We start from the raw sequence: 21,808 nt of genomic DNA, 5'->3' as shown, positions 1-21,808 counted from the left end.
GATGCATTGCAGACAGCGCAGCACATCTCTGACCCAGGTTGTCGCATCCCTCATCAAAAGCAGTCTCTCCTCACACCACCAGCCTCACCACATCTCAGAACCGACTCATCACCTCGACTGCGCAACGCTTCCTCACCTCGGATCCACGCAACTGTCTGTGACCGGGATTTAAGGTACTTTGTTTAGCAGGCCAAAATGGGTCCTTGTGGCTGGTCCGTGCTCCATCGGGGTCGGCCTGAACTACTGACTTTGCCCCTTCTGGCGTGACCAGATACCCCTTGTTGGTGCTTTGTGCCATTTGGTGCTATTTTACCTTAACATTTTGAAATGTAATATCTCCGGCTTCCCTGATTAGATCTTTGCTGTTTTGTTCTTGTTTTATTTATTAAAATCTACAGAATTTTTCAAAATCTGGCATGGGATTTTTTTCTGTTGTGTTTTCACTGTTTTTACTGTTTGAAGTATTTCACTAATACTTTACACATTGCCTTGAAGTGAAGCTCGATTTCTTGGTGCCAAGTTACCAAAAGGTGAGCACAAGTTCATTTGGGGTTTGCTTGTGCCTTACCCTGACTAGGATTGTGGGTGCTGCTTGCCCAGGATTCCCTCCCAGTCAAGCAGAAAACCCTTTTTTTAACAGTGAGCAAAACAACAATGAGTAAGGATGTTACCTTGAGCAATTGCCAGTGGTTAGACAAGTTGCAAGCATTCCTCCCATAACCTTTTGTGTCTCTCAGAGGACGGCCCTGCTACCTGTGGCCTGCTATGTACTTCAGAGGGCTGCCCTTCTGTACCAAGAGGACTGCCTTGCTGCCTGAAACCTGCCTTGTACCCTCAGTGAACTGCCTGATGCATAAAACCTGCTTTTCTGCTTGCACCCAGGACTACCAGAGAGACTGAAAGGGCTAAATGGCTGGCCTCCTGATAAGAGACACAGGGACATAAAAAAATTCAACCATCTTGAACCTGAACCTAGAACCAGACTGAGTGTGTCTTGATCCTCCAAGTGATGCACTTGCAGTCCTGGTGCCAAAGGTGCCCAGGTATCCCAAAACTTGGGCCTTAAAACATTTTCTGCCAAAAAGTGCTCTGAGAACTGAGAGGAGACTAGAACCTACCTGCATGCTGATCTGCCCGAGGTGGATCACCAAATGGACTGAATTTGCAGCAGCTCCGTTCTTTTCCACAGCAGCAAATACTGTTAAGAGGCTCCCCTTTAGAAGAGCATCTGGCCTCATAAAGCCCTCGTTGGTTACAGCCTGCAGCTTTGGTCCACTGTGGATTGCCGACTTCCAAAGAAGAGACTACGTCCAAATGTATACATTTTCCCTGGGACATCGTACTGTGGCTCCTCCTTCACGCCGCCAGCTTCCTTGCCCCACTGAACTTTACCTTCTCAGACATTTTTCTTTCACATTTTTTAAAGTCCAAATGTAAGTGAAGTCCTGGCCCAATCCCCTTTGTATATCAAAACCAAGGTTCATTGCGGTTGGCCATAACTTTTAACTTTGCCTAGGTTTCGCATGCCTAAATTCAGCGGTTGGAGCTTTGATCTTTTAGGCACTAGGGCCCAGATGTAGGTAAAACTTATTTACCGATTCTTATTTACCGAATTTTACCGATTCGGTAAATAAGAATCGGTAAATAAGAAGGGGGGGGTATGTAGGAACATCCAGATGTTCCAATTTACCGATCGGTAAATATCTGTATTTACCGAATCGGTAAATACCGACCGGTAATGCTCCATTCTTTCCTATGGGCTTTGAAGCCCATAGGAATGAATGGGGCATTACCGGTCGGTATTTACCGATCGGTAAATACCGATTTTGACAAGGGTGCAGGGGGTGTCACTTTGACACCCTCTGGCACCCCCAAAAAAGGTTCGGGGGCCATATGGCAGGCAGACCTGCCCTAAGGGCAGGTCTGCCTGTCATATGGCACAGGTGTGCATGCACACGTGCATGCACACCTGAATCGGTATTTTAACATCAAATACAATTTGATGGTAAAATACCGATTTTGTAGGCCTTGTGGGACTCAGAAGAGTCCCACCTACATATCAATTTTACCGGTCGGTAAATATACCGGTCGGTAATTTTACCGGTCGGTAAATATACCGGTCGGTAAATTTACCGACCGGTATATTTACCGACCGGTAAAATTACCGATTTGCAGCGTAACAGTCCCCCTACATCTGGGTAGCCAAATACCGGTCGGTAACGGCCGAATTCGACCGTTACTGACCGGTAATTGGCCACCTACATCTGGCCCTAGATTTCTTTTAAAACATAAAAAGTCCATAGCTCTGGTTCTACTGATTGTATTATTATTGTTTTGGTGTCAAATAATGTATTACATGTTACTATATATTATTTTAATTGATTTGTCTTGTTTGTGTTTCACTTTATTACTGCTCAAATGCTGCAGAAAATCTTTACACATTGCCTCCAAGTTTGACAGAGGGTTAAGCGATGTTAATTTAGTGACTTTTGTGGTTCACTCTGACAAGGAGTGGGACTGTTGCTTGAGCTCACACCCTTCCTCAACCAACAACCCGATTTCTAACAGTGCACATACAAGATTTCAAGATCTAGCTTTACTCGGTTAAATATTTTGAAACCATCAAAGCATACACAATAAGTTCCTTTTCACAGTTAATCATGTCACTGGGTCCTAATTACACGACAAAGTATATTACAATATAAATTGGTGAATACATATATACAATAAAGAAGTTTGTCACCAAACAGAGAGTTAATAATTTTTAAAATTCAAGAATCCAACATTTTTCACATACAATTATATAATAACTATCTAATAAACTACGTGCAAAGAATGCAAAGGGGGGTAATTATGGTAGCAGCACTTTCTTGCGACATCTCACAGCCCCTGTGATGTAGCTCGCCACCCCAAAACATATCACAACAGATCCTAACATTTGCAAATAAACCAGGGCTGGTCGGGCCTGTTCAAAATTACACCCTCTTAATAGTGGGAGAATAAATTTCTTTCGCTGCAATGCATAAAATTTACAGAAAAAGATCATATGAAGGGCATTTTGTTCTGATTTATTGTCACACGGACACGGCCCCAACATCCCACTTTTGGCAAATCCTCTGGGGAACGATAACAGCCAAGGCAGCATACCATGTTTAAACCTTAGCAGAACAAACAGGTGGAATGGCTTATTTATGTATGTCAAGTACGGCTGGATCTCTCTCCCCATGCTTAACATAACAAATTTTCTCACCGAAGGTTTATCCAATTCCTCCTCTTCCCTCTGTGCCTTCAACCTGTTTAAATACTGGGATTTTACTGTCTTAATCATGATTTTACTTAGGGCCCTAGGGTTTGTAAACAAGTCAGGGCTACCCATTAAGTCTGCTTGCATTTTAATATATCGGATCCATGGTATCGCCGAGGCCTTATCTAGGGACAGGCAATCCTGGATAATTATTTGGATTAAGTTCGGCGCTTGCTGTGCCCAGATTCATAGCCACCCTAGTAACGGCGCTACCACAATCTGGTCAGAGATATAGCCAGCCCCCAAATCTTCATGCACATTAAAAGATGCTACGGATTGAGTGAGCGATAGAACTTTCCTAAAGAAGACGTTTTCTGCCATTTGGATCTCACTTGAGTTAGTATAGCCCCACACCTCACTCCCATACAACACCATGGGCAAACACTAAGCGTTATAAATTTTCATAATGGCTGGTAATGGCTTACAGCCTAAACGTTTAGCAAAGCCCAACAGAGCCACTGTCGCCCTCGCTAATGTTTTTTTTTTTCAGCGCACGCTGCGTGGCCCATGATCTGCTGTCATCAAAAACTATACCCAAGTTTGGGAAGGTGGGTACTTTACTGAGCTCTAGCCCCTTGCAGACAAACGATGCCCCTTTCGCCCGTCTGCAGCCTAGAGGCATAGCGTGTGATTTTTTAAAATTAGTTTTTAAATCCAAAGAGTCCATAAAATTAATAAAGCAGTCTAACAGGGATTGTAAACCTCGTGCAGTCCTAGCTACTAGTACGGCATCATCTGCATATAGTAATGCAGGTATCTTTTTTTGACCAACTCTGGGGATGTCCTTACATGATAAAATCAAGGCTTCACTCAACTTATTTATATAGAGTGTAAATAACAGAGGAGCAAGGATACAGCCTTGCCTTACCCCTCGCTTTACCGGCCATGCGTCTGTCAGGCTCCCGTCCTCATTGTAGGGAACTGCTGCACTTGTGTCTTTATGCATATCGGCTAGGAAGGATATCAGCACAGGGTCTAGTCCTATGTCAGACAGGGCACTCCAGAGTTTCTGGCGATTTACAAGTTCGAAAGCAGTGGATAAATCCATAAAAGCTAGATGTATATCCCCCTGCTTTGCGACTGTGTACGTCCCTATAAGAAGATGTAACTTGAGGCACTGCCCAGCAGTACTTCTTCCCTTTCTAAACCTGTACTGTAAGTCTGAAATGACTGCATTCACTTCCAACCAGTCTGTCAGCCGTTCCAAGACTACTTTCCTCATTATTTTGGCAGCTGAGTCCAAAAGAGAGATTGGCCGATAACATGCCGGATCCTCTCTTGAGCCCTTTTTCAATATTGGAACAATGACTGCTTTACCCCAGGACGCTGGGGGACCCACTATGATATCGGCATTAAAAACGGAGGTTAAAACCTTTGCCCATAGATGCGAGTCTGCTCTATAGAGATCTGCCGGAACCCCGTCCGGGCCAGGTGCTTTCCCATGTGCAGTGGACTCAATGGCCTTCAGCACTTCCTCTTCTGAAAAAACTATCTTCCCTAACTGGGTGAGATCACTTTGATACACGGAAGATACATTGTTTATTCCAGCGTAGAGGCCGCCATAATGCTCCACCCACTTGTCTGGAGGGATGAGGCAGTCCTGATTTAAGTTTTCTGTCTCATTGAACAAAGGGCTATTAATTACTTTCCAAAATTGAGTGCTACTTTTCAGTACACTCACTTTGGTCAGTTCCTCCCATGCCATGTCTTTCAACTCCAATTTTCTTCCTTTAATTGCCTTTTTATAGGCCCTTCTTGTTTCCGCAACCTTCTGAGCATCCTTGCCCGGCTCTTTAAGCACCTCTAATAGTGCCGCGTGGGAGTCGCTACAGGCTTTGTTAAACCAGTTTTTCAGTTTCTTGGGCCTTGTTTTACTTTTCCTAGTCAAATTAACTGCTACCTGTGCTGTAATACAATTAAAAGCGGACAAAATCTCCGTAGGATCTGAATTACCTCCTAAGCAGGTGGTCAGATCTTCAGTATTACTGCTATACAGGTTTTCCAGAAAGTCACTAGGAGAGACCGCCTCGCAGCGTAACCTGCGGTCTTGACATTTAGAGGCTATATTAGAGTTTGAGATACTGGATGAGACAGATTCAGTATTGAGCGCCTTGATATTGATAGTCAACGTGAGTGGATTGTGGTCACTATAGCCTCTCTGTGTGACACTAAAAGGAACTAGTGAATCCCTCAACAAACATGACACAAAAATATAATCAATTGTAGACTCTTTACCTTGGCTATTAAAAGTTGGAACGGGGTGCTGACTTTCCCCCTGTGCTGGAGCAAACAAATAATATAATGATAAAAAACTCTCCAGATAAACCCCACTCCTGGTATGCTCGAAGTGAGTGGCCTCAAATGGGTCTTCCTCAGAGTCCATGTTCTGTAAACATTTAGTGGGACAGACATGAGTATTAAAATCACCAAGCACTAACAAATAATAAAAAGTGTTGTTGCGATCATCATAATCATCCAGGAACCCAGCTAGTACGTGTAAATGTTCTAATTCGTCATTCCTGGTAAAGGAATTATAAAAATTTACCACTAAAATATTTGGCAGGTTATCACCTTCCAATCTTACTGCTAAGATATTAGGGGAACTTGTCGCTACTAATACAGCTTTATATAATAATTTCAAACTAAATAACAACATAAGGCCACCCCTGGATCGCCCCATTCTTGTTGGAGTTGCAAATTTAACAAATGATTGGTACCCATCCAGGTAATAACTTTCTCTGGCTTCCCATGTTTCCTGTAAAGCAATAACATGATAAGCTCCAAGAAGCGCCTCCCAATTAGTATCCCCTCTTTTTGCTCTTAACCCGGCGATATTCCAGGATAGGATCGCCAACTTGTTCACAGACATCGAGAGACTATGGGCCATATGTATCAACCTACCGTTTTGCGATTCCTAAATAGCGATTTTGAAGGAATCGCTATTTAGAAATCGCAATATGGTATGTATGCAGGAATTTGCTTCTTTTTAGCGATTCCTTAACATTCCTAAATTGCGATTAGCAAATTGGTAATCGCAAATTTCCCATTCATTTCTATGGGCCAGGAGGCCCATAGGAATGAAGGGGAAATTTGCGATTAGCAATGTGCTAATCGCAAATTGCGAATATTTTCAAGGGTGCAGGGGTGTCACAAGAACACCCTGCTGCACCCCTGAAAATGACATGTGTGGGCATATGGCGCACATACATGCCCTAAGGGCATGATGAGCGTCATATGGCACCTTTGGATTTTAAAAAAATTGCTTTTTTAAAAGAATTCGCAACTTACCACCAACTAGAAGTTGGTGGTAATTTGCGAATCCTTATTGGCATTTTTTTATTAATTTTTCTTTGATAATTGCATTTAAGGAATCGCAAAATTTGCGATTCCTTAAGTGCAATGGCAAAATAAGGAATGGCAAATTTTGCGATTCCTTATTTTGCAGCCAAAATGTTTCATACATACCATTTAGCAAATTAGCATTCGCAAAGGCCGAAATTCTGCGAATTTCGGCCTTTGCGAATGCGAATTTGCTTGATACATATGGCCCTTAGTTCCTTAGGGTCCTGACTCCCTATTGACAAGCTATCAGTTACTACTGGGTCACCGTCCCCATGTTTCACTAAGGGACTCATAGTTCGATCGTCCCGGTCCACGGCCTCCCCCGTTAATGTATAACTTGAAGCTCCATCACTGGTTGGTAAGGCCCTATTTCCCACTAGATCACTAACATCATATTTTACTCTTAACTCAGTGGTCGGGCTCACCCTGCACCCGTCCACTGTTGTGACAGTTCTCCATTCTACACTTTCACTGACCCCAGGTAATTCTTGGTTGGGCTCTCCAATCACCCTGACAAACTGTCTAGATGGTTCAAGTTGGGTTAATCTGGGGTGTGTTGCCCCACAAGGTCCTTTATCTGTTGGCGGTGCAGTGTTAATGGGGGTGCCAGAGGTAGAGTTATTAAAATCACTCTCTGGGCTAACCAGTACTGAGGAGTATACAAGGGAGGTATAAAAAGTATCATGGGGGGATGGGTAACTAAAAGGGATGTCAGAGGTAAGATTATTAAAATCACTCTCTGGGCTGTCCGGTGCTGAGGAGTATACAGGGCCAGTATGAAAACCATCATAACGGAGGTAACTAGAAGGGTTTCCTCCCAGTCAGTCGCAATCATTTAAACCCGAAAGGGCATTAAATCTGTTTGTGACCTTTATGCCCGACAGATAACCTGGTCCATCCCTCAATTGGACTGCATTGAAACTCCGTGGTATTGTTTCCCACCCTTCTAGCCTTCTGGGATAGACCTGGTTGTTAACGGGCATCCTATTTCTGTTGATGTAATGGCTGGGGGCACCCTGCAACCCTGGTCTATAAAAGAATCCAAGGGGCAAAATTTCTATTCCCTGTCCTCCCAGCTAGGGAACACCCTCTGCTTCCCTAAGTATCATCTCAACTGGTACTGGGCTATTAAAATTTATTGCAATGCAGTCTCCTTCTCTGGTTTTCCTGGAGTGTCCCACCCAGGCTACTCTACGAATGCACATACAATATTGTTTGAAATCGGGTTTCAGCAAATATATGTATATGTTGCTGCACATTACCCGAAAGTGTCTTTCTTTGTTTTGATCCTATTAAAACCTCGGTTTATTTTATTTATTTATTTATTATTTTAAAGGTTTTATATAGTGCTGGCTAGACCCGGAGATATCAGAGCGCTTACATGAGCATCAGATCATAGTTACAGGTTACATTGTTACAAAGGTTACACAGTTATTGGAGCATGGCAACATTGTTACTTGTCAGGTCGAGGTAAACAATAAGCACAAATATGTAAGGGGAAAAGCAGGCAAGGGGAAAGATTCAGAGGAGGGGGATAGGAGGGGAGGGTAAAGAACACAGCATGGAAAGAGGAGGGGAAGGGAGATGGGGACACAAACCGGTAGACGAGTCAAAGCGACGTCCAAAGTACAGTAAGCTGTGATCCCAGGGGAAGTGGTATCACTTCCCTATCTCTGTTGCGGGAGGCTCCCTTTACACAGTGGACTCTCTCAGAGGGGTCTCTGAGAATCCAAGGCCTACATACTAGATCCTTCCCCAAAAAGGGGAGAGGGAGTGCTTTGGCAAGGGGTGCCATACCATACCTCAGCTGTGAGTGGCTCCCTTGGCGCAGTGGACTCTCTCAGCGGGTTTGCTGAGACTCCAGAGTAAAATATTGGATCTTTCCCCAACAAGGGGAGAAGTAGTGCTTAGTCATAGGACACAAAGGACAGGGGGCTAGGCAGACAAGCAGCCAAGGTGAGAGATTCAGGGGAGAGGGGATAGGAGCTAGGGAAGTAGATAAAGAGAGAAAGAGTACTAAATGGGCACATATTTAATTAATGAGTTTATCATATAGCGCTGGCTAGACCCGAAGGAATCAGAGCACTTTACATGAGGAACAATAATGTTGCAATTTACATCAGATAAAAGTTACATAAGTATCAAGAAAAGCATTTAAAGAACATAGGGTACTAGGTGAGTGGAGCAAGGAAGGGTAAGGGAATAGGGTAAAGGGGTAGGAGGGAGATAGGACATAGAGATGAGGGGAAAATCTGCCGAAGGTCCGGCTGGGTAGGTGACGGCAAGGGGAAGGGAGGGAGTCCACAAACCAACTCCTCTTTAGCTACATGTTAGCTCCACCAGGCATCAGCCAGATCACGTGGTCTCCACAGTCTGGGGTAAGTTCTGGAGGTTCCAAGTCCTGATGTGTAAGCAGGTTAGGAGATAGGTTCAAGGTCTGGTCAATGTCCAATTGTTGTCCCAGGGAAGTAAAATAACGTGAAGGGGACCACTATGGAAGCCATCTTGGGGTCAGACAAGGGACTGTACTGTAGAGTGGTACCCTGGTGGCCATCCTAAGGTCCGGCATCTGGCAGTTAGATTCAATATTCAGGACAACGGCCGCCAGAGAATAACAAATCCAGGGTGCACACACCATCACATGCACAGACATGCACAAGCACAGATAAATGTGAGCACACACTCTCATATGCGCACATACGCACACATACAAGCACATATACAGAAACATCGAAAAACACAAGCAGACATAAATCCCATGCTCTCGTACAAAAACACCCAAGTCCATGCACACACAAACACCATCACATGCACAGACATGCACAAGCACACACAAATGCACTCACACTCTCATACATGCACAGACGCACACATATACAAGCACACATACAGAAACTACCAAAAACACAAGCACACATACAATCACATGCTCCAGAACAAAAAATAACCAAGGACGTGCACACAAGTGCATGCACACACACACACACCATCACACGCATAGACATGCACAAGCACACACAAATGTGTGCACAAACTCTCATACACGAACAGAGGGCGCACACAAGCACGCATACAGAAACATCTACATGCACAAGCTCACATACAATCCCATGCTCTAGTACCAAAACACTCAAGAACATGCACACACCATCACACGCACAGACATAAGCACACATAAATATAGATCTGCACGCACAAACACAAGCACACATAGAATCACATGCTCTAGTACAAAAACACCCAAGTACATGTCCACACCATTACATGCACAAACATGGACAGGCACACACAAATGTGAACAGTCTTTCATACACGCACAGGCGCACACACACACACATGTGCTTCCGTACATAGCCCATCATACACGCACAGTCGCCGTGTCAAGCCGCTTCAGGGCAACTAAGCTCGGTAAACAGACTGCATGCAGTGCCTTCCCCTGGATTCTTGTGTAACATCTACCTTATTTGTGAGATCCCATAGCCTCCTCCTTCCATCATCAATATGAGAATTCTGTGTTGCAAACGCCTCGTACCAAAAGCCACAGAGTTTGGGAGCCAGACCTTGCTACCATCCAATTCACTCGACAAGAATCATGTGGCCTCCTCTCCAATCGTTTCCGATCAACTTTGGCACTTCGATCTATACGTAGTAACATCCGCCGCCATCAAAGGGTCAGGCATCAAGCAGGTATACGTCAACACATGCAGGAAGGAAGCAGCATCAACGCCCCAGTAGTTGGATAGGAGAGATGCTAGAACCAGGTAGGAACAAGAATAGCTATGCCATAGCTGGCATTTTAAAGGCTAAGACGGACCCGATCCACCATTTTGAGATCAGGCAACATTCAGGAATAAAGGCTCCGGTATAGCGGGAGAATCTATTTCGGGCTGTAAATACCTTGTTGTATGCGGGACAAAGATTGGGCATACAGATACAAGTGCAATCCAGGATCTTCAGTGCAATTTCAGCGTGCTCGGAGTTCCGATGTTAAACCGTTCGCTTGTTTGCCAGACATTCAGAAAGCTTTCAGAAAGCTTGTGCATCGGGTTATCAAATTCTATTGGCCTTTGCGTGTGGCTTTCAATAAATAAAAGAACGCAATTGGCCAATGGGTGGTGCATGTCCCACCTCTTCTTAAAATGTTCACACCCATGGCGTTTTGCTCTCAGTAGCGAGCAGGCTGGCAGCTGCATTCCTCCTTTGTCACATGCTTTTGTTATCTGATATAGCAAGTTATTGCCTTTCTAAACGTGGCTGCCCTTGCTTAACCTAGTATCCTGTTACTGATTGCTTTTAACGTGCCGCCCTGATTTTCTTTGAAATGCTTGTTTTGAAATTAGCAGTTGCGCCTGACAAATACTCCAGGCAGACTCCACGCTTGTCAAATTACTAGCTAATCAAACTGCAACAGCGAGACATGCCACTGCATCAGCGAGACGCAGCCAAGCCATATGTTTATTTTACTTGTTTCTGTTTCTTTTTGCAGCCCCTCTCTCCTTCTACGTATCAGGTCTCTGTGTCCTTTCAAATAACCCCCACTGTCTCTCGGCCCCTCGCTACCGCCGATCCCGTCCAAACTGTTGTCTTCTGTTACTAAATGCAACGTTATCCCCTGCCCTGAGTGCAGGCAAAAACACTTAAAGGGGTAGTCCGACTCCAGACCTAGTATCAGAATGCTCGTCAATCCTCCTTTCCCATATTCACACACCCGTTCCTAGGAATATCCCAGCAGTAGCCAGGTTTTAAAAACAGTTTCTTTCTCTCTCTCCTAAAAACAAATGTAAGAGTACCTCCAGGAACCAGAGGATAGATATTTTAACTATGCAGCCAAAATAAAATTAACCTTAGTCCGCCCACTTAAAGACTAACCCCCAGATGCATCAAGCACCCATTTTGCTATTCCCTATTAGCGAAAAATAAGGATTCGCTAATAAGGAATAGCAAAAGGCTATGCATGCAGAAATCACTTTAAAAATAGCGATTTCTTAAAATTCCTTAATTGCGACTCGCAATTTGCGAATCACAATTAAGGAATACCTCCCCATTCATTCCTATGGGCCTAGAGGCCCATAGGAATGAATGGGAAGACATTCTCAATTTGCGATTCACAATTAGCGAATCGCACATTGAGAATGCAATTTCAAGGGTGCAGGGGTGTCCAAAGGACACCCTGTTGCACCCCTGAAATTAATCTGTGCACATATGTTGCGCACACACATGCCCTAAGGGCATGTGTGTGCGCAACATGAAACTTTGAAAAATGCACAAAAGTGCATTTTTCAAAGTTTTTGCAAATTACCATGAAGTTCAACTTCATGGTAATTTGCTCCCCCTAGTAGCGAAATCGCTATTTTTTTTACTTTGTTGCATTTCATTTAAGAAATCTCAATTTGGGATTCCTTAAATGCAATCGCAATTTAAGGAATCTCAATTTAGAGATTCCTTAAATTGCGATTTTTGCATTTGGGATGATGCATCCCAAATGCAAAAATATCGGTCGCAAAGGGGCAGATTATGAGAATCTGCCCTTTGGGACCAGATTTTCCTTTGATGCATCTGGGCCTATGTGCTTGTGAACTGCTTTTTTCTGTGTCACGTAGTATCATGCATAACATAACAAGTTGTCTTTTTCTTTGCTATGTAACCAGCGGTCGAAGTGCATTAAAAAAGTAGAGGGACAGGTTTTAGGGAACTTCTCAGCTTTCTCCTTCTATCCCCGTGTGCTCCCCCCAACCCCTGTGATATTTTTCTCATGTACTTTTCCCTTGTCCCCTCGCTGTCTGTCACCCTCATGTGCTTTTCCTCCCGTTTCTTATGTTACTGTGCTGTGTCTCGCACTCATGTGTTCTTACCCACCACCAACACCTTTGTAAAACCCCTGAAACAGGCACGAGGAAGCAAAATGAAGTGTTCAATATCGCACACTATATCAAATGACAAATCTAGGTTGCAATTTCGAAATTAAAACGTAAGAACAATGAATTGAAACAATATTACAAATTTGGGTTTTGTTACTTTTGATTTCTAAATTAAGACCTAAAGCCCAAATGGACAAGCATTTGCAATGCAATAGGTCTCTCATTTAGGCGAGTTTGAGCTTTTAACATTGCAAATAACAATGCCTTTTCTTTTTGTTTTCTTTTTAGAAGATAAATAAAAGGCATTTTCATTTACAATGCCAATAGCTTATGTTGTGGTGTACTACAGCCTTTCCTTTCTCACCAGCAAGTTTGTCATGTAGTTCATGTTACAAAATCATCTAGCTTTTATGTCAGATAAAGAAAAGTAAACATCAATCTGCAGGTTAAAAGAATATTCAGCAATTAGTCAGAAGATGTAGCCTAATCTTTGACCTCTGTCTTTTAACACATAACAAATGTGAGAAGATAAAAATAAAATCTAAAGGCATCTTTATTGCTCATTCACATTCTGAACTCCAGCGTGTTTACTTTGGGGTTACTGCAGAAGCCCCGCATCTCTACTTTCAGTACCTGTGACCTCTCTACTGAAGCCCCCACTATGCCTGCCATTATTACCCTTGTGGAGCTGGAGAATATAACGTCAGATGCCTTGGATCTTCACAAATAGGTCTCCTATGGCCCTGGCACCTGGCCCTTCCTTTCCCTGCGAATGCATGATAGAATAAATGACCAATCTGGTCTCAGCTACTACAGATCCAATCAGAACAGCCTAACCATTGATACTTCCTTTCATTGGATGAGAGCAGAATCTCATATTTTTTTAAAAGAGCTCATGCTCCTGTACTGTTTTGTGGTCCAATAAAGCATAGTAGACAGGCTGCATAAACACAAGGGTTTTTCACATGTTAAGCAGAAAATGTATTTTTTGTAGTCTGAGTTTGAAGGTGATTTTGATGTTTTTTAGGTTGGTGTACACCACAAAGAGGTGGCTAGTGAGTTCTTTGAATTTGGGTGAAAATGCTTGTCGAGCCCCATTGCTATATAGCTTGGTCATCATCATGAAAAACAGATGCTCTAACTGGCCAAGACTAGATAGATGTCTAACTATGTAATTCTTTTGGGTGAGATCACAGCTGCAGGTGTGTGGTCTTCTGAACTGACATGCAAAAGTTGGTAGGGTAATTTTTATCTCCATCCTAGCATGCAACTAAGAGCTTTTTTCTAAGGGTATGCGAACTTACAAAGGGGTTTCCTCCTCACTTTTGTAAAAAAAAATAATTTAATTTTATAATCTTCATGAATTTTGAAAAACCAAAGGGAGAAACTTCTTAAAAGAGAAAAATTGGATTAAAACGTGGTTGAATTTGGTGAGCTCCATAAGTTTTGCATACTAAGGAAAGTGCCAAACTTGCCAATTTGTCCAACACCCAGATGGTTCAGCGTTAAGAACGTAACCAGATCAATATCAGACACTCTGTTAGGTCTGAAAGGTCTATAGTGGCCTCCCTGAAATCGCAATGTAACTAACAGTGAAACTTTTTCTTTGCCAGAACCGCCCACCTTGTGATTCTTGGAGAACACGACAGAGGAAATAACACAGAGGTCATTAAGACAGTCGGCATTGCCGAGGTGAGAACAATTAGCATGATTTCCATTGAGCATGTGTTGCGCTCTGGTGTTCATTGTGTCTGAGTCTGTGTCTGAGTTTCAGTAGTGGGTCTGTTTCTGACGGTCACCATGATGTCAATGGACTGGCAAACGCCTGTCACAGGGCTTGAGGTGGTGGTGGTTTGTGGACACGCCCTGCACATGTTCACCACTTCACATGGGGCATTAGATGCTCCTACCCTCCAGAAGCTCTAGCCCTGGAGGTTAGAGCTCCCTCTCACTCTGCATCCATCTACAATCACAAATATCAGGACTGTGTGTTTTTTCTGATCCACAACAGTGAAAACTAGAAGTTGCAGTGTTTCCTTTACAACACTTACTTGGCTCTTGTTACCGGCATCCTGTTTCTGCCTTCTATCCCTACTCACCTGCGTTTGGATTCTACACATCTCTTCTGTTAAATAAAGTGGTTCTGCATCTAGCTTAAGCCTGTTGGTAACCTAGTCTGGGCTAGTAGTATGCAAGCACTGCTGGTTCACTCTACAGCAACCTGTTACAATGCAGAATGTATTTATCAACTAAACCCTTGTCCAGTGTTCAGTTTGCCTTTCCCTATCCTCTGCCATGAACTCCGGTTTGTGAACTCTCTTGTTTGTAGGCACACTGCAATAGCTAGGAGCTTTCCCCACAGAGCTGTTGTTGCTTTAGGAGAACTGTAGCCCATTGCAGAAAATGTAGCCTGTTTTTGGTCCACAGTCTTCGTTTAGGCGGTGGGCCTCCCTGTCCTCAAACCAGATGGTTTAGTCCAGGCCTGAAACTCTTCAGCTATTTCCTCAACACAAACGTTTTCCTCCCCATCTGTTTTCTCAACTTCTGGTCTTCATCTGTGAAAAGTGGTGTCCTTAATGACTGTGCACAGGGTCTCCTAGAGGTGTCTCCTGTGCTGCTGTTACCCGTAGTAATGCCATTTATCCTCAGATGGGGCCTGGGAGGTTCTCATCTCTCCCTCAGCATCCCTTCCTCAGCCCCATTTATGTGGCTCTGCTTAAAGTATAAGAGTGGCCATCTCTGATTGCTGTTTGCATCAGCTTCTCAGTAGATGGTATTTGTCACTTGGTGTATGCATAATATTCACATCAGAAATTAACGTGTCCCCAAACCTTGTTCCAGGATTTTACTGTCACAGTCAGTGGCGGCTGGTGAACTTTTACAGTGGAGAGGCAGAAATTAATTTATCCTGTATGGGAGGTGGCAGGATGAAAAACGTGCAAAAGACCAGATTATGCTGGCAGGAAAAGGATGAGAATAGTACAAGGATAAAGAAAAGAGCAGCGTGCCACAGTAAAAAGATGGAATGTGAATTCAAATGAAAGTAGAAAATGAAAAAACTGGACGAGAGGTATGAGAGGTGTAGAGAAAGGTAGCAAGAGAAGAGGCGACACAAAACAAAGAAACCTAATTGTATCTTAGTGAAGAGAAACAATAGCCAGAGAGTAGACAGCAAAGAATGAAAGTAAAGAAAGGGGAGGGACCGAAATGAAGACAAAAAGTAATAGAGATAAGAGAGAGGAGAGCTATGTAAGAGAGAACAGAAATTGACACAGTGGGAAAAAGGATGTGCGGGTGACGGAAGAAAATATATCCTCAAGGAGTTATGGAAGGGAGTGTGGAGAATGACACAGCCATAGGGGAGCAGTGAGCAGTAGAGCAAATACTGATTATACTAGCACCCCAGTTCCACACACCCTCGCTCCACTTCATAGAAGATCACCAAATTCAAGAGTGCATTGGCATCTTATCATGGTGAAGAACAAAAAGACCCAAGAGCATCCCATTGAAGGTTAAGCACTGCTAAGATAGCTAGTCCTGAACCCTGGGATGCTGATCTGGCTGAGAGATAAGAGTGAGCAGGGCTTAGCCTTCCAGCTAACCTAAAAAAGCTGATTAGAATCCAATATATTAGAGTGAGACCACGCAATATCTGTTATACCAGCAGTACTGACCATCAAAAGGCTTAATATAATTTAAAACAGTTGTGTTGCAGCTGCAGTAATGGCCATCAAAATGTTTCAAATATTGGAAAATAGTGAAAATGGCGTCGGACCTGCAATTCTGATCATCAAAGGGCTTCATGTGATTTCTCTGCTTCTTTCCTTACAGGTGTTTGTTCACCCTGACTGGAAACCAGAAACAAAAGAGTTTGACATAGCTCTTCTCAAACTTGCAACCCCCGTTGGTTTCACTAAAACCGTTTCACCAGTCTGCATCCCAGAAGAAGAGGAAGAATACACAGGTTTTGAACTGTGTGTCACTACAGGATGGGGCCTGGTCCGAAACAATGGTAAGGAGATGCACATATTTCTAAGGAGCCGCTAGGTGAAATGAGGACACTTCTTAAAACTTAATAAAAAGTCCCCTCACTCCCACCAAAAAGCTTTCTGAAAAGCTCTGTGGTCTGCAGACCACAATACCGTTTTATCCATGGCTATACAAGACCATCTGTGGTTGGAAGGAGGCAGAAATTACGTATGATCTGCAAGTCATTGCATGATCTATGAAAAGTATAGACCAGATTACGAATATGGCAGGGAGCAGGCATGTCGATGGCAGTCTCCTGACCACCGTATTACAATTTGGGCGGTCGGGTGGCAACAGCCCCGCCACAGCCGCCAGGTAACCGGTGCTCCCTGGCAGAGTTGCAGCGGTCGGTAGGCTACAGTATGCTTGGTGGGACCACCGAGGTCCGGGCACGGTCCCACTAAGCATATTACAAGTTTCCTCTTAGCCGGTGGTGTCATGGAGGTTTCTCCTGCATAAACACCATGGTGGTGAGGAAACACAGGGGTCTCTGAAGGGTCCCCAGTGCCTCTTCCACTTGGGGATGCAGACAGGGGGCACAGCATGTGCCACCCCTGTTCATGTGCCCCAGTTCCTGCACGGCCTTGACTTGTAAGTCCATGCTGTGCAGAAACTGTTTGTGGTGTTCCCATTGCAGTTCCCATTTTTAGAGGCACCGCAGTGGGAAAGTAAAAAACCAGCCTGCCAGACAGGAGGAAATCCTAATCAGGCGGGTGGTCTGACCATGTCTTTGGTAGTGTGGTGGTAGAGCGGACCCGGCACCGCACCGCCAAAGTTGGAATCAGGCCCAATGTGATTCCTCAAATATTCAATAGTTGTGTATGCATAGGCAATGCAAAATACATCCCCAGGTGAGGCACTCCTGGCTCAAATAATGATTCAAAGGTTGGTCATCCAAATGTTAGGATTTATTCAAACAAAGTTCATCACAAGTATTGTATTGATATTGCTTTCATATCAATCAAATGTCTGTCATGTGTATTTTTCAAAAAAGGAATTATCGAGGTGAACTACTCCGATGCATTTCGGGCGGGGCCCTTTCTCAAGGAGTGCTGTAAGGAAGACAGAAGGGAGTGAGGATAGGGATAATGGAGTTCGGTAGATGCATAAGTTAAGTGCCGATCAATAAGTGCTCTGTGCTGGTTAAAAAATAAGAATGGTGTGCATATGAGGGTGCCGATTCGTGGACTAAAAAGTGTGTGCACATAATGGTAAATGGACGTGGGAAGATAGCGGGGGTAGAGCGAACGCGAGTGAAATGAATAACTTACTTCTGTTCCATAGTAACGCAGCGCGCTACTTCACAAGTTCTGGCGCATAACGAGAACGCTACAGAGGAGTGGACGGGGAATGGTAATGAAGGCTGAAGGGAATCGAGATAGACGAAGGACTAAGGAAATAAAGAAATGCAATGGCAGCATGGGGGCCATATTGGAATGGTGTAAAGGAAGATAAAACGAACAAAGGGATGGGTCAAAGATGGAAAAAGGTTACAGTTTGGGGAAATGGTGGAACATAAAGAAGCAATGTACAGCAACATGTTATAAATAGCAGCTATATTCGGTACGATCGTTGAGACCGAGAGGTTTCAATGTCTGTAAGCGGAACATCCATTCCAGTTCTCTTTTAAGAAGCAGTTTGTTATTGTCAATTCCTTCTCTTTTGATCACTATTTCCAGGACGATGAATTGTAATTGTGCGATGGTATGGCGATATTCCAGGAAATGCATGGCAATATTGGATTTCTCATTTTTAAGACGTATGTTGGATTTGTGCTCATTCAAGCGTGTCTTGATTTTTCTTTCTGTCTTTCCAACGTATAGTTTGCCGCAAGGGCATTTCAAAGCATAGATCCGGTTTGTGGAGTCACATGGGGCGTTGACTTGAAGTTTAATAGGATTGCCCTTCATAGGATGGCGGATGATATTGCCTTTTATGATGCAGTTACAGTGGTTGCAATTTAGACAGGGTTGGGTTCCTTTGTATTGTTTGCCAATGGGGGTGGGTTTCGACAATATTTCTTTAATGTTCTTACTTCTGGTGTAGGCAAACAAGGGGGGATTCACAAACATGTCCCGAAAATCAGGTTCCATTTGGAGAATTGACCAATGTTTGAGTATGATCTTTTTGTAGATCAGGCTTGCTGTGGAGTATTTAGAGACAAGAACGATGCGTTGTTGTTCTTTAATGGGTTTTTTAGTGAGACACTCCTGTCTGGTGACTTGTGCCACTCGGGTTTGCGCCTCGGTGAGGATCTGTGCAGGGTAGCCTCTATCAAGGAAGCGGTCATGCATTTCCTTGGTGCGGGCGATCATGATTTGTTCATTAGAAACTATACGTTTGACACGCAGCATTTGGGAGAACGGCAGGTGTCTTTTCAGTGATCCTTGATGAAAACTACTATAATGTAATGTGTTGTTGCGGTCAGTAGTTTTTCTATGAAGATCAGTGATGAGACCATTTTGAGTGATTTTGATTTTGACATCAAGAAATGTGATTTCAGTGTCACTGATCTGCCATGTAAGTTTAATGCGTTCGCCCTTAGCGTTGAGTTCATGTAGAGACTGGTTTAGAGATTCTTTGGAGTCCGTCCAAACTATGAATAGGTCGTCAATGTATCTGACGAACATTTTTATTTTCTCATAGAAACTGGTGTTGCCATATATGTTCACTTTTTCAAAATTTTCCATGTAAATATTGGCATACGTTGGGGCAGCGCAGTTTCCCATCGCCATTCCAGATAGCTGGAGGTACCATTCGTTGTCGACTTGGAAATAACTGTGGTATAGGGTGTATACCATAAGTTCCATAAGGAAGGATTGCATGGATGCGTCAATGTTGCTGTTAAGCAGAGCTTGTTCGATGGCATCGATGCCTCCCTGATGGGGGATCGATGTATATAAGGAGTTGACATCAGCTGTGCATAATATAAATTGGTTGTTGTCATCAGTCTGAACGTTCGCCAATTTCAGCAAAAACTCGGTAGTGTCTTTGATGTAGCTGGTGGCTTTGGTGACAATCGGTTGCAAATATCTGTCTATGAATTTCCCGGAGGATTCATGAATGGATCCTTTAGTGGAAACTATTGGCCTGAAAGGTGGATTTTGAAGATCCTTGTGTATTTTGGGACTCATGTGTATGGTGGGGCTCCGGGGATGTTCCTGCAGTAGAAAGTTTTTGGTGCGTTCTTGGATGATGCCGTTTTGGAATGCTTTCATGACCAAGTCTTTTAGGATGCTCTGGAACTCCCTCGTGGGGTTGTTGTCAAGTTGCATATAGATGGTGGTGTCTCGTATATGTTCGTGGAGCCGTTGTGTGTACATGGTGGTGTCGAGGATTACCAATGCGCCGCCCTTGTCGGCTTTTACACATCTGATTTTCTCGTTGTTGGCCAGAGATTTAAGGGTATCACGATCCTTGGTTGTGAGGTTTTGATGCACTGTACTTCTGTTGAAATTGATTTTAGACACGTCATTGCGAACCAAATTTTCGAATAAGTCAATACACTTATGGCTGCTGGGAGCCTGGTATGTGCTCGGTGGTCTCAAACCTTTGAGTTCATCAGGTTTAGTAGCTATAGTAGGTGGCAAAACGTTTTCAAAAAAATGACGTAGCTTGAGTTTCCTTATAAACTTAAAGGTACTCACTTCGAGTTCCAATAAGTTCGTACGTGCCGTTGGGATGAAAGACGTACCTTTCTCAAGTAGGTTTGTTTGATGTGGTGTGATGGTAGTGTTTGAGATATTGATGACTAGGTGGTCTTTTTTGGTTTGGGGTCCTTCTTGGTGACTGTGCTCCGTGTATTTGGGACAGTTGTTTCCTTTTCTTTTGTTCTGGCTCCTCCTGAGTCTTCGATGGTTTCCGTGCCTAACTCTAAAAAATGAACCGCAGCAGGTTGATCTTGTCCAGTTATGGACGTGCTAGCTTGGCCATTTGTAGATCTTGGAGCTATACTTTTTCGTGATGGTCGAATTGTATTATCACTACCAGAGGATGAGGTGTCGGTCTGCATGCTGGGAGGTCTATTACGTCGTTGTTGGGCATAGACATCCGCCCAAGAGTAAACCTCGTCTAGCTTGTAATCAAGCGTGTCTCTGCAAAATTTTCTTATTTTACGCTCATTTATTTCTTTTTGGTGTTTATCAAGTGTTGTTTTCAGATCCTCTAAAGTACTGGATAGCTCTTCTGGTGTTAACATGTCTTTCAATTCTTTGTCAATATCTTTAATTTCGTGTTCAAGTTCTTTTAAGATGCCAGATAATTCTTCGACGATCAAAAGAATCAGGTCGAGGCTACATTTGTTGAGTATCCCATCCCATTTGTCTTTGAATGTTTTTGAGTTTTTACAAAGGGAGGGTTTCAAAGCGATCCGCAATCCGCGAGGGATTCTGAGTGCCCGGTGGTATTTAAGTAGAGTACTCGCATGGAGTTTCTGGTTGATATGCCGCTTGGATAAATATAGTAATTGCTTTATACATTGCTCTTTATTACGGGTAGTGGAGGCTGGAATGATGTCTTCCTCAATCAATGAGTATATTCGTTGACGTTCCTCTTCGTCATATGCTAAAGTGTGTGCTCTAGCTTCAGTGCTTCTGCTAATTTCCTCGAATTGCATTGTACATTGCTTCTTTATGTTCCACCATTTCCCCAAACTGTAACTTTTTTCCTTCTTTGACCCATCCCTTTGTTCGTTTTATCTTCCTTTACACCATTCCAATATGGCCCCCACGCTGCCATTGCATTTCTTTATTGCCTTAGTCCTTCGTCTATTTCGATTCCCTTCAGCCTTCATTACCATTCCCCGTCCACTCCTCTGTAGCGTTCTCGTTATGCGCCAGAACTTGTGAAGTAGCGCGCTGCGTTACTATGGAACAGAAGTAAGTTATTCATTTCACTCGCGTTCGCTCTACCCCCGCTATCTTCCCACGTCCATTTACCATTATGTGCACACACTTTTTAGTCCACGAATCGGCACCCTCATATGCACACCATTCAGCACAGAGCACTTATTGATCGGCACTTAACTTATGCATCTACCGAACTCCATTATCCCTATCCTCACTCCCTTCTGTCTTCCTTACAGCACTCCTTGAGAAAGGGCCCCGCCCGAAATGCATCGGAGTAGTTCACCTCGATAATTCCTTTTTTGAAAAATACACACGACAGACATTTGATTGATATGAAAGCAATATCAATACAATACTTGTGATGAACTTTGTTTGAATAAATCCTAACATTTGGATGACCAACCTTTGAATCATTATTTGAGCCCGGA

The 21,808-nt window shown here is 43.5% G+C and overlaps 1 protein-coding gene across 1 annotated transcript in view; it reads left to right on the top strand.

Annotated features, from left to right (window-relative positions):
* Positions 1-21,808, top strand: part of LOC144755692 (chymotrypsinogen B-like) — a 90,987-nt gene that overhangs the window by 26,760 nt on the left and 42,419 nt on the right. The window contains exons 4-5 of the mRNA XM_078644870.1: positions 14,118-14,196; positions 16,336-16,516. Of these exons, the coding sequence (XP_078500996.1) occupies positions 14,118-14,196; positions 16,336-16,516 (260 nt within the window). The remainder of the gene's footprint in view (positions 1-14,117; positions 14,197-16,335; positions 16,517-21,808) is intronic.

The sequence above is a fragment of the Lissotriton helveticus genome, chromosome 5_1 (assembly GCF_964261635.1).
Source record: "Lissotriton helveticus chromosome 5_1, aLisHel1.1, whole genome shotgun sequence".
Taxonomy (NCBI): domain Eukaryota; kingdom Metazoa; phylum Chordata; class Amphibia; order Caudata; family Salamandridae; genus Lissotriton; species Lissotriton helveticus.
The sequence above is the reverse complement of the archived record's forward strand: the minus strand, read 5'-3'. Positions and strand labels throughout refer to the sequence as shown.